Source organism: Phocoena phocoena, chromosome 18 (assembly GCF_963924675.1).
Source record: "Phocoena phocoena chromosome 18, mPhoPho1.1, whole genome shotgun sequence".
NCBI classification, from domain to species: domain Eukaryota; kingdom Metazoa; phylum Chordata; class Mammalia; order Artiodactyla; family Phocoenidae; genus Phocoena; species Phocoena phocoena.
The window spans coordinates 65,967,187-65,979,348 of NC_089236.1; the positions used below are offsets into that span (position 1 = coordinate 65,967,187).

Consider the following 12,162-nt stretch of genomic DNA (forward strand, 5'->3'; position numbering starts at 1 on the left):
CAGGCCAAATCCAGAGATAACCTTTGAAGTCACTTCCTCTCAAGTTCCACCATCAAAGCCAACCCCCTCTCCCACAGCTCCACCTTTAAATAAGCTCTTCCCTGAACCCAGCTACTCACCACTGCCACTCCTTCCATCCTGGTCAAAGCCACTATCATCTCTGGCCTGAACTACTGGGAAATCTCCTGCCAGTGTCCCCATTTCTGCCCATAACTTTCTTTAGTCGACTTCCAGTACAGCTGCCAGAAGTGATCTTACTAAATCCTGAGCAAATCATGTCACACCTCTTCTCAAAACTTTTCAGTAGACTCCATCCACGCAAAGTGAAGCCCAAGTCCTCCAATGGCCAACAGAGTCCCCATCATCTCTTGTCTTACACTTGTCCTTCCCCCTGAATGTGCACAGCTCACTCCATCACCTCCTCCAGGTCATCTCTCTGGAGTGTTGTCTTCTCTGTGAAGCTCCCGCTGGCCCCCCTAAAACTGTCACCTCCCTTCCCCACACACACTCCTGATTCCTTTCCCCGTCTTATTATTCTCTCTTCTCAGCACTCATAACCATCTAACATACTATAGGTTACTTATTCACCTTTTCTCGAGCTTAAGTTACATGAAGGCAGGGACTGTTACCTCTTTTGCTCACTACTATAGCCCAAACATCTAGAACAGGGCAGCAAACATTTTCTGTAAAGAGCTAGATCATAAACATTTTAGGCTTTTCAGGTCACAGTCTCTGTTGCAACTTCGCATCTGTTGCAACATTCATGCTCATGAATGAGCATAGCTGTGTTTCAATAAAACTTCATTTACAAAAGCAGACAGTAGGCTGGATTTGACCTGTGGGTCATAGTTTGCCAACACGTGGTCTAGAACATAACCTGGAACACATCAAGCACGCAAATTATTTGTTAAATTGTCTAAGTAATTAATTAAAACACTACCTCTGATCAGATCAAACCTGTCCAGTTCCAGATGGCACATGAGAATAAAGATGTTGATACTAAAGAGCATTCAGGGGCTTCCCTGGTAGCGCAGTGGTTAAGAATCCGTCTGCCAATGCAGGGGGCACGGGTTCGAGCCCTGGTCTGGGAAGATCCCATATGCGGTGGAGCAACTAAGCCCGTGTTCCACAACTACTGAGCCTGCGCTCTGGAGCCCATGAGTCACAACTACTGAGCCCACGTGCCACAACTAGTGAAGCCCGCACACCTAGAGCCCATGCTCCACAACAAGAGACGCCACCACAATGAGAAGCCTGCGCACCACAACAAAGAGCAGCCCCCCGCTCGCCGCAACCAGAGAAAGCCCACGCACAGCAACAAAGACCCAGTGCAGCCAAAGATAGATAAATAAATAAATTTTTAAAAGAAACCTTACTAAAGAGCATTCAGTTCAACCAGATGGTAGAGGGCCTGAAAACCTTGCCACTTAAAAAGGCAGCATAGAGGGCTTCCCTGGTGGCGCAGTGGTTGAGAGTCCGCCTGCCGATGCAGGGGACACGGGTTCGTGCCCCGGTCCGGGAGGATCCCACATGCCGCAGAGCGGCTGGGCCCGTGAGCCATGGCCGCTAAGCCTGCGCATCCGGAGCCTGTGCTCCACAACGGAAGAGGCCACAACAGTGAGAGGCCCGCGTACCACAAAAAAAAAAAAAAAAAATAGGCAGCATGGGGGCTTCCCTGGTGGCACAGTGGTTAAGAATCCGCCTGCCAATGCAGGAGACATGGGTTCGAGCCCTGGTCCGGGAAGATCCCACATGCCGCGGATCAACTAAGTCCATGCGCCAAAACTACTGAGCCTATGCTCTGGAGCCCACGAGCCACAACTACTGAAGCCCGTGTGCCACAACTACTGAAGCCCACGCGCCTAGAGCCCGTGCTCCGCAACAAGAGAAGCCACCACAATGAGAAGCCCGCACAGCGCAACGGAAGGGTAGACCCCACTCGCCACAACTAGAGAAGCCTGCGCGCAGCAACGTAGACCCATCGCAGCCAAAAATAAATGAATTAATTTTTTTGAAAAAGGCAGCATGGAAACTGGAGACAGTTCTCTTTAAAGATTTAATGGGTCCGTAAAGCCCATCTCTGAATACCAGAAGGCCCCCATATGAAGATGGGGAGTCAAATTCCTGTGTTGACCAAAAACATAAAAGGAGACACAGATGGGTATCAATTGGTCAGAAAGAAAACTGGCTCAATAGACCACACTCTGTCATTTTAATATGAAGACATAAGAGCAGTAAACTTCTCCATTGCACAATGTCTGGAAGAGGTTCCTGTATCCAGTATGGACTAGAAGCTCTCTCCCTTCCAACCCTCTGATCTCATAACACTGGAAGGAGGGCAGACAGGAGCTGGTTTCGGGAAAAGACCAGGTGGGGACTAGCCACATGAAGAGATCAGCACAAAAGTGGCCATGAAACCAAGGAAATGGAATGAGGAGCGACGTCAGAAACCACAGACGGGCTACTGACATCCGTCAGGAGTACAGGACGAGGGGAAAGGATCAAAGAAGTCTGCAAGCCAGCAGGGATGAAATAGGGGAGGGGTGTGACCTTGAAGAACCGCAAATACCACCAGACGGGAGAGAGAGGCATCCACACACTTCTTTCTATTCTCAGGACATACTACCTTCTGCAGAATTCTGTGTCCTGCGTGTGCCCGTCTCCTGACTGGGATGAGTCCCCTTCTTCTCTGTCCAACCGCTCCTCAAAACCCTGCATCAATCAGTACATACCTTCTTCATACTCTCCTGCAGCACACACCCATCTGGGAAATAGACCGTGTCCATTTACAAACGAAAACGTTAGCTTACAACTGCTAACAAGAAGGTGGCATGGCTATCTTTTAATATTTATTTACTGCTTGCTATCTGCCAGACACTAAATGTTTCACCAGTGTTTGGTTCATTTAATGCTCTCCACAACCCTGTGAGGTGTGTATGATGGTCAGGTAAGTTGCAGAGGTCAGATCTGTACCCAGGCAATCTGGCTTCAGATAGGGCACTGCTCCACTGTACCCGACCTGGATGAGGACTCAGTGTTGTATAAATGAGCCTCTGGCAATGGTGCTGGGAAAACAACATGGGCATCGGCCTGCTATCCCGCATCTATACCCACAGCCCCGGTAACACAATGGCTCACTCAGCGGCAGCTGCCTTTCACCAGGCAGGACCCCAGGCCTGGCTCTGATGGCCCTGCAAAGGCAGGATAGCTATAAGATCGGCCTCAACTCATCACACAAGTCCAGCTCTGTAAGAAATGAGGAAAGATGAGGCTCAGAAAGGAGATTCTGAAGGATCCTTGAAGGCCATGCTAAAGAATTACTCTTGAGAGCAGGAGGAAGGAGAGATTTCTAAGCAGGGGGACGGCATGGATTTGTTTTAGGGGAAAGGATGGTAGCAGGAAGACCCGTTGGGAAGACGTGAAGCCAAGACTGTTAGGTGAGGACGGAACAGGGGCGGGGAGGGACACAAGTTCCAGGAGGGTGGCATCTTTGTGGTCCCCTTTCCTGTGAATTCCACACATCCACACTCAGGAAACAGTTGCTGAATGAATGAATGACTCCAAAGGCATGTCTAAAGTTGAATCAACAGGATCTGACGTCAGCAGGTGAGGCTGAAGAAGTCGAGGGGAACTGACAGGTTGATGCCTTCAGAACTGGAGGAATAAGGATGCCAACAACCCACTCAGCAATTCGGGCAGCAGCATAACAAACAGAACATAGGAAAACATGCTCCAGATGCATGCCTATGTAAAGAGCATATACAGTCACTAACATGAGTTTTAACTGTCAGCATATTCATTTATTATTCACCCAACCTGTGGGAGCTAAAGCCAGGCAGACAGGACAGTGAGTACTGCCAGCCTCCTGGGTGTGCTGAGGAGTCCCAGCTGGGGCCTTCAGACCTCCCAGCTATGAGGCTCCTCTCTGGACCTGGATTTCCTCATTCATAGGATGCCTGCCTCACTGACTCATAGGAATGTCTGAGGGTTAAATGAGACATTAAAAACAGGGACTGCCCTGGTGGCGCAGTGGTTAAGACTCCACCTGCCAACGCAGGAGACGCAGGTTCGATCCCTGGTCCGGGAAGATGCCACGTGCCACGGTTGCAACTAAGCCCGTGCGCCACAACGAATGAGCCTGTGCCACAGCTACTGAAGCTCATGTGCCTAGAGCCCAGGCTCTGCAATAAGAGAAGCCACCACAATGAGAAGCCCACGCAAAGGAAGAGCAGCCCCCGCTCGCCGCAACTAGAGAAAGCCAGCAGGCAGCGACAATACCCAAAGCAGCCAAAAATAAATAAATAAAATTTTGAACAAAGTAAAAACAATGAGTAAGATTCTGAGCCCAGAGGAAGCATTCAATAGGTGTTAGTGGTTATGTGTATTGCTATCTAAATGGTTCCATCTCTGAGGACTAATTGCATGTAAGTGCTGTGAATAAACTTAAAACGCAGGTCCCTTCCACACCTACCAGAATCTGAATACCTTGAGGCAGGGAGGGAAACAGCCCTGCATCTGCATTTTTAACAGCACATCAGAAAATACTGCTGAAAATGGGAAAACATGAGTTAACATCTGAAGGAAGTATTCAGTTTACCCCCTGCCATTTTCAGTTATCCCTAGGTATTTACCTAACATAAAGAGATCTTAAAAGGAATAATCTTTGAACGGACCTAAAAGTTACCTTCCTGTCTTCAGGCATCCCCTGGCCCCAACAAGCCGAGGCCATAACTCTGGACTGGGTCAGTTGCATTAGGATCATCTCCAGCCTCCCAATTTTAAGCCAGGGGAGGCTGAGATTCACTTGCATGTAGCTACATAGAACTGCAGGGCCGAAGATAAGACCTGAGTCCATCCAAACCTAAGTCCAGACCTTCCCACTGCATTACAGGTATTCACCTTCATTTTATCCATGGTGGACACAGAAACACAGAAAACTCTTACAAGGGCTTATCTCACACAAAGAGGAAACATGGAAACAGCCTCATGGTAAGAGGGACAGGGTTCCCTGGATCCATCAAAAAGTTACAGGCAAGATTTAGGATGAAGGTGTTCCACACCCCACATAGCAGACATAGCCTGCGAGACAGACAGGGAAGCGTAAAAAAATTAACAAACAGAAACCTCAATTAAATAGTTGGGAGACCAGGAGGGGGAGCTCTCACGCCTGCAAAAATATCAGAGCCCAAAGGCAAGCAGACAGACTCCTCTTCTTTCCTGCCAAGGACTCAGCCAATGAAAAGCCATGGGGCTTCCTGGTGGCACAGTGGTTAAGAATCCGCCTGCCAACACAGGAGACACAGGTTCGAGCCCTGGTCCTGGAAGATCCCACATGCCGCGGAGCAACTAAGCCCGTGCGCCACAACTACTGAACCTGTGCTCTAGAGCCCACGAGCCACAACTGAGCTCACGTGCTGCAACCACTGAAGCCCACGCGCCGAGAGCCCATGCTCCGCAACAAGGGAAGCCACCGCAATGAGAAGCCCGCACGCCGCAATGAAGAGTAGCCCCCGCTCGCCGCAACTAGAGAAAGCCCGCGCACAGCAACAAAGACCCAACGCAGCCAAAAGAAATAAATTTATTCTTAAAAAAGGAGAAAGAAAAGCCATGGACTCTGCTTACGACAACAGCCCTCGCAACTCTCTTTTCCCCTCTCTAAGAGTTCTCCTTCCCCTGCCCTTTGGAGACGTACACATGGCTCGCCACGGCTGCAGACCCTGAACTGCAACTCTCTGCTAATCCCAAATAAACCCATATTTGTTGGAGAAATATCTGACAGTCTGTTTCAGATCAACAAAGGGAAGGGAGTCAACACATTGGGGGACCCCTGGAAGACTCAGAAAGGCAAATTATTCACGTGACACATCTGAACGGACACTAGTTGATACCTCTCAGGCAGAGCAGATGAGGACTATAGAGACCCCCAAAATCAAGAACATACTATAGGAAGGAAACTTAAATTTGTTACGCTGTGCATTCCACTGGAAGGACTTGGCAGTAAATTTTAATACACCTTTAGGGTGTTCTTCATCTTCCACGGTACTGCAGTTATTGTATAAAATTGCCAGAACTAATCAAACTAGACACCTAAGAAAGGGGAACAAACCAAAGTCGGAGAAAGAGCCCTGGGAAGCTCACCCAGCCTGCATCTACAGCATTTGGAGAAAATGGTGCAAAGAACCCTAGTTTGGAATTATACATTTCTGTGCATTCATGATCAGTATTTACTGAGGGCCTGACAGGACCAACCTCCCTAAACATCTCAGCACTCAGCCAGCCAGTTCACATCCCCCATCATGCCATCAGCTTCTCTGACAAGTCTCCAGAGTCTGTCTGGACACCAGGGGCAGTTTCCACCACAGCACTCCCTTTGCAAGGTGACAGTTCACCAGCTGAGACGTGGTCAGCGTCGGGGGAGCTACAATTTAACCACTCCCTGATGGGCCAAGTGCATCTGGCCAAAGACCCTACTCAACCCTCATCTCTGGAGACAGTTCCCACACTAACCCCCAAACTGCTGGCCCCTGGGACGAGGGTGGGAGAGAAGTACAGAGCACACCCCAGAGGCCTGCTGTGCAGGACAGCGGGAACATGACCAGGAAGAGTCTCAGCAGACTGGACACGGTTCATAATTTATGCCACTTATTTCCAATAATGGGGATGAGCAAGAATTATTCAATAAACCATGATAGGAAGATGGGCTGTTTCAGAAAAAATGGGGCCTATCTTATATCTAACACTAAGAGAAATTCTAGCTGGCTTTATTGTTAGAAATGAAACAAGAAGTAACGTAAAATGCTTACAGAGATTTAGATGATACTGGGATTTAGAAAAGGTATTACAAAAGCAACAGGAGAAACCAAAAAGAAAAGCTTGATATACTTAACGATATATAATTTAAAACCTCTAAGCTAAATTAAGAGAAATGAAAATCTGGAAAATTATAAGCACTATTACAAGTTATTTCAAAAATATAAATACCTCATAGGAAAAAATCTATTAATACACAATTCAAAAAAATACAAATAAATGGTCAATAGACACCAAAAAAAGGTTCCATTTCTGCAAATCAAATAAATTCAAATTAAAACGGTTTGATATTGGGGGACTTCCCTGGCGGTCCAGTGGTTAACACTCCACGCTTCCAATGCAGGGGGCCCGGGTTCCATCGCTGGTCCGGGAACTAAAATCCCCCATGCCTCGTGGCGCAGCCAAAAAAAAACAAAACAAACAAAAAACGAGTTTGATATTATTTTTAACTTTAGACCTAGAAAAATGTAATTCATGTACTCAAAGCTGACAATGAAATGAGCTCACAAACAGCTATTAAGAGGGCAAATTGGCCCAAACCTGATGGAAAACAATGTAGCCTTTCACTGGTTATTTCACTTCTGAGAATATAGAAAAAGGAAAGCACCAAAGTACAAGGTCGTGGATACACATCACATCATAATTAGCAACATAACTGTGCTGGACAAAAGGGAAAGACTGCTTAAACTGCGATTAAATACCATGTTTTAATACCATGCTTATTTAATGCCGTAAGTAAATGTTAACCATAGAAAATTAAGAAGGGTTCAGGATTCAAAACGATTTCCTTTTATAGAAAAGACAAATGTGGGCACAAGGTGTGCATAAAGATTTCTAGGGGAAAGACTAAGAAACGACCAAATATCAGCAAGTGTGCTTGGCTAACAGAAACACACCCTTATTCTTTTCGTCTTGCTCTATAGTTTTAAATTTCTTACAGAAATAGAAAAATATATATTCTTTCCTAAAATCCACAAAAATTATCAATAGCCATAGTGTATGACTCCTTAGATCCTATGTGCGTAGCCCGTGCTGTGGAAACACTAAACCCCATATGAAATTTAAGAAGCACATACCCAATGAGAAGATGAAAACTTGACTTTCCTCTACAAGGTGGGCCTTCTCTCTGGGCGGAACTTCCTGGCTGGGCTCATTTCAGCTTTCCCGTGACAGCCAAGTTGGGGACACAAGGAAATCACTAAGGTACCTCAGACTTTGAATACAGGATGGCAATCATGGTCAACAACTAACTTCGCAAAGTCTGGACCCCGCCCCCCTTCTTTCTTATTTTGGCCGCGTGGCATACGGGATCTTAGTTCCTGGACCAGGGATCATACCCATGCCCCTTGCAGTGGAAAAGTGGGGTCTTAACCACTGGACCGCCAGGGAAGTCCTGGACCTCTTTTTAAAAGTTAATACTGAAGTAACAGTGCCAGCGGGAGAAGTGACTTAAAGCTGTAGCCAGCACCAACGTTCCATCAGAATCACCTGGAGTGCTTACGCAAGAGGGAAGAGATATGGGAACATATGTATATGTATAACCGATTCACTTTGTTATAAAGCAGAAACTAACACACCATTGTAAAGCAATTATACCCCAATAAAGATGTTTAAAAATAAGAATCACCTGGTGTGCTTGTTTTAAACCCCATCCCAAGAGTTTCTAGTTTTACAGAACTGGCCTAGAATGAGTGCAGGGGAATTTGCATTTCTAACAAATGCCCAGGTGATGAGGATGCTGAGAACCATACTTTGAGAACAGCCACCCTTTAGCTTGGTTATAGAGATGTATCACATACCATGACCTCCAACAGCTGCTAAGAACTTCCCTTGAGAAACTCCTGCCGACGAGAACAAAGATGTGTTTGCAATCGCCTTCTCTGTGTGTTTACCAACGAGTATACAAACAGAAGCAGCTCAGAACTGCAGTTACATACACAGGGAACACAGGCTCAGAAGCCAGACTGCCTGGTTAACGGCCCCTCTCCACCACTTACTAGCTGTGTGATGGTAGACAACTTATTCAAACTCTCTGCTTTGGTGCCTTCAGCTGTAAAATAAGAGAGATAATAGGTCCTTGCCCTCCAGCAGGAAAACTGGAAATGGGTGCCTACCAAAATCAATGAGAAGTCCTCACCTTCCCATTTCCATTCGCATACATTTTCAAAGTCCACCAACAGAATGGGCTTTGGAGAGTTCCTTGCCCTGCCTGAAGTTACTGTAGCCACACCCATGTTTCTTCTTCTAGGATCCTCTTGATCCTGAAAGGCCACCAAATGGCCAAGAGACGTAGCTACACAAACTGAAAACACCGACATCAAAACAAACATAGGAGCTCCCATCCCCGGGGGATCCTCTAGGATGTCCCATTAAAAACAGGAAATAGAATATATGGGAAAGATGAATGGGTTAGGGTCCTGAAACAAAAGATCTAACAATCAAGCAAGTGTGACTAAAGCCCAAAGGTTGACGTTAGTAGTGCCAGCTACTAGATGGAAAACTTCAGTTAAGAGCTTCTCTCTGAAGCATTTTTCATTGGTGTTTCCTCTCAACTCAAGGACTCTTCAGTGGTTTCAAGACCATGGGACTCCTGGGCAGACCACCTGCACCAAGACCACAGAACACTTCTCTGAAGGCTAGAGACCTGGGTAAGACCCCACCCCCAGAGTGGTCCTCAAAGGTGAAAGTGGAAAGATTCCCAATAGGGAAAGGGCTGGTCAAATACACACTCCAGTCGTGGCTGTGAGTCCCAGGCAAAAGCAAAACGTGTTCTCCAATAGTGTCCCCGTTCATTAAATACAAATTAAGAGTGTTTTTTAATCCACTAGAAATTTGCCTTAACTACGTACCAGGACACTGAGAGACGCACACGGAGAGAGGGAGGGAGGGAGACAGGGTCACAGACACAGAGGGAGCCCGGAGGAGTTGGAACGCTGCTGTCATATAAGACATAAGGAATATGGTGAAAGGTGGGGACATTATTGGAAGACGGCGACTGGTCCAGGGCACTAGTCACATAAAGGAAGCTGTTCATAAGCTGCTTGCTTATGAAAAAAAGAAACAAGGGCGCAGTTCAGAGGTGGAGTCGGGGGCTGGGGAGGGTGCAGTCCCTCCTCCCGCTGGCGGCCAGTTCCCAGCGGGCAGCCTAGGGTCTCAGCCTCCCCGCCTCCTGCTCCCGCCGCTCCCGGGAACTGGAAGCCGGCGCGGCGGCGAGCAGAAAGGCAGGGACACCAGGTGCCGCCGCCGCCAGGTCCCAATCGCCGGCCCTGTCCTCCGCCGCCGCGCGCAGGCGGGTACCAGGCGGCTAGTGGCGGGGCGGCCCCAACAGCAGCAAGAAGCCCAGCGGCCTGGGCGCCGGCGGAAAGCGCTTGCTCGCCGCAGCCCTCTGCCCCTGAAAGGCGCCAGGCGCCGGCCCGCGGCGGCAAGGGGTGTCACGGTTCAGGCGGGGCGCTCACCAGAACAACACGCGGGAGCAGAGGTTCGCGTCCTGAAGGGGGTTGGGCTTCACCTCCGGGTACACCGGCAGCATCTTGCGGGCCAGGACGGGCGCTGGCCGGGGTGGCGCTGCTCCGGCGTGGGCGCCGCTCCCGCTGCTCCTGGAGGCGTCGGCTGGGATGCTGGACCTCAGGCTGCCGCGCGGATCCGCGCTCCGGGAGCCAGAGAACCACTCGCTTCCGGGAGCGGAGCGCTTGTGGCCCTCCGGGTCCCCGCCTCCCAGGCCGCGCCGCCTCCCGGGGCCGCCTGGAGGAAGCCGGCAATGCCCTGATGCCGGATCCCTGGGAGCCTAGAGCTACAGGCCGCGTGCGGGGGCGGCGGCACAAAAGGTTGGCCGCGCGGACGCAGTAGGGAGCCTGGCGAAGGTGTGAGGCAAGGCCGCCGGCGCCTTTGGATAGAGGCGGGTAGGCCGAGCGCAGGGAACACCGGGCTCCGCGCCTAGGCGGCCACGTGCTGACACCTGGCTGCAAACTCTGCCGTAGTTCTTGCTGCCAGCCCAGGCACCCACCCAGAAGGTGGAGAGGGGAGGCGCTATATCTGCCCGCCCCTGCTGCTCAGAAACGCCCCCCTCGGCAGCCGCTTTCCAAACGCCGGGAGAAAGCGGGCAGAAGGCGTTAGCAGTCTGCCCTCTGGGCCCCCTGCCCTCATCCTGACCAAACTGGAGTCCTGGGGGAAGGTCTCCTACCTGCGGCCGAGCATTTGACCACGGACAACAGCAGGGTTTAGCACAGATTATGTTCGTAGAGCTGCAAGAGCTAGAGAAAAGTAACAGGGTTAGAACTCAAATGATTTTGGAAGATGACTGCATGTTGCCACTGGGGACAGGCTTTTAGCATCTCACATTGCTGCACTGTGCGAGGGACCTCTGTGAGCTTTTTGCTGCCTTCTTAGATGAGGAAAGGGGAATATGGGGAGAGAGAGACTGCCTTATGATTTCTTTCATCATGTGCTCAGATCCTAGTGGAAGAACAGTGACATATGTTTACAAAACACGGTTTTTCAAATTTCTGGGGGCCGGATCTCACTTTTAACTCTTAACAATGCCCTATTTAAGAAGGCATTATTATCCCTATTTCACATGCTCAGATGAAAAAGATGAGGCTTAAGGACAGAACTTGACCAAGGTCTTAAAATCAATAAATGATGAATTCTGATTTGGACTCAAGAGAGAGTCCAGCATGGTCTGGTGGATGGACAGTGTGTGTGGAAAGTACCTAGAATGCACCTTGAGTGAATGAATGACTGTAGGACTGAATGAACAAAATCTTGGGCTCCCACTCATAAGTGTTTAGTTATTTGTGTGGCCATCTTACCAGCTCAGCAGTTTCTCATCCCTTCTACCCTAAATGAGGGAAGATCAAAGTTCTTGGTGCTTATAACAAGATCACTTTGATAATTTCCCCTGTACCTTGGCTAAAATGGTGTTATTAATAATGGCTTTTAACACAACGTTGTAAATCAACTATACTTCAATTTAAAAAATAACAACGGCTTTTAGTGTCAGTTATGCAAGATGAATGAATCTGTAACTAAACACAACCCTGTGGGGTCCTTCTGGGCGCTAAAGCCTGTCTTTGTCCCCTCCTTTCTTATTTGCAGGATAAATACTTCAGCCTCCTAGACCTCCCTGTTGCAAAGAGCAGATTCAAATAGTTGCTAATCGTGGAAGTAAGAGACTGCAGAAACAAAGGAGGAACAATCAAGAAACTATAGTGCAGTGATTAAAGCAGGATCCTGGTTCCTCCTCAAGGAATATACATAAAAATATCTTTGAGTTCTTCTGCTGGAAATAAAGCCCCCGCCCAGGTGGAGGATGGTAACTTCAGGCTGAGCACAGGACTCCTGGAATGCCCTGTT

At 48.7% G+C, this 12,162-nt stretch overlaps 1 protein-coding gene across 3 annotated transcripts in view; it reads right to left on the bottom strand.

The window, feature by feature from the left end:
- The window catches only part of ABCC4 (ATP binding cassette subfamily C member 4 (PEL blood group)), a 213,141-nt gene extending 202,802 nt beyond the window's left edge, over positions 1-10,339 (bottom strand). For all 3 annotated transcript variants that reach the window (XM_065896166.1, XM_065896165.1, XM_065896164.1), the window contains exon 1: positions 10,266-10,339. In XM_065896166.1, coding sequence (XP_065752238.1) covers positions 10,266-10,339 — 74 coding nt within the window. The remainder of the gene's footprint in view (positions 1-10,265) is intronic.
- Positions 10,340-12,162: the final 1,823 nt, after the last annotated feature.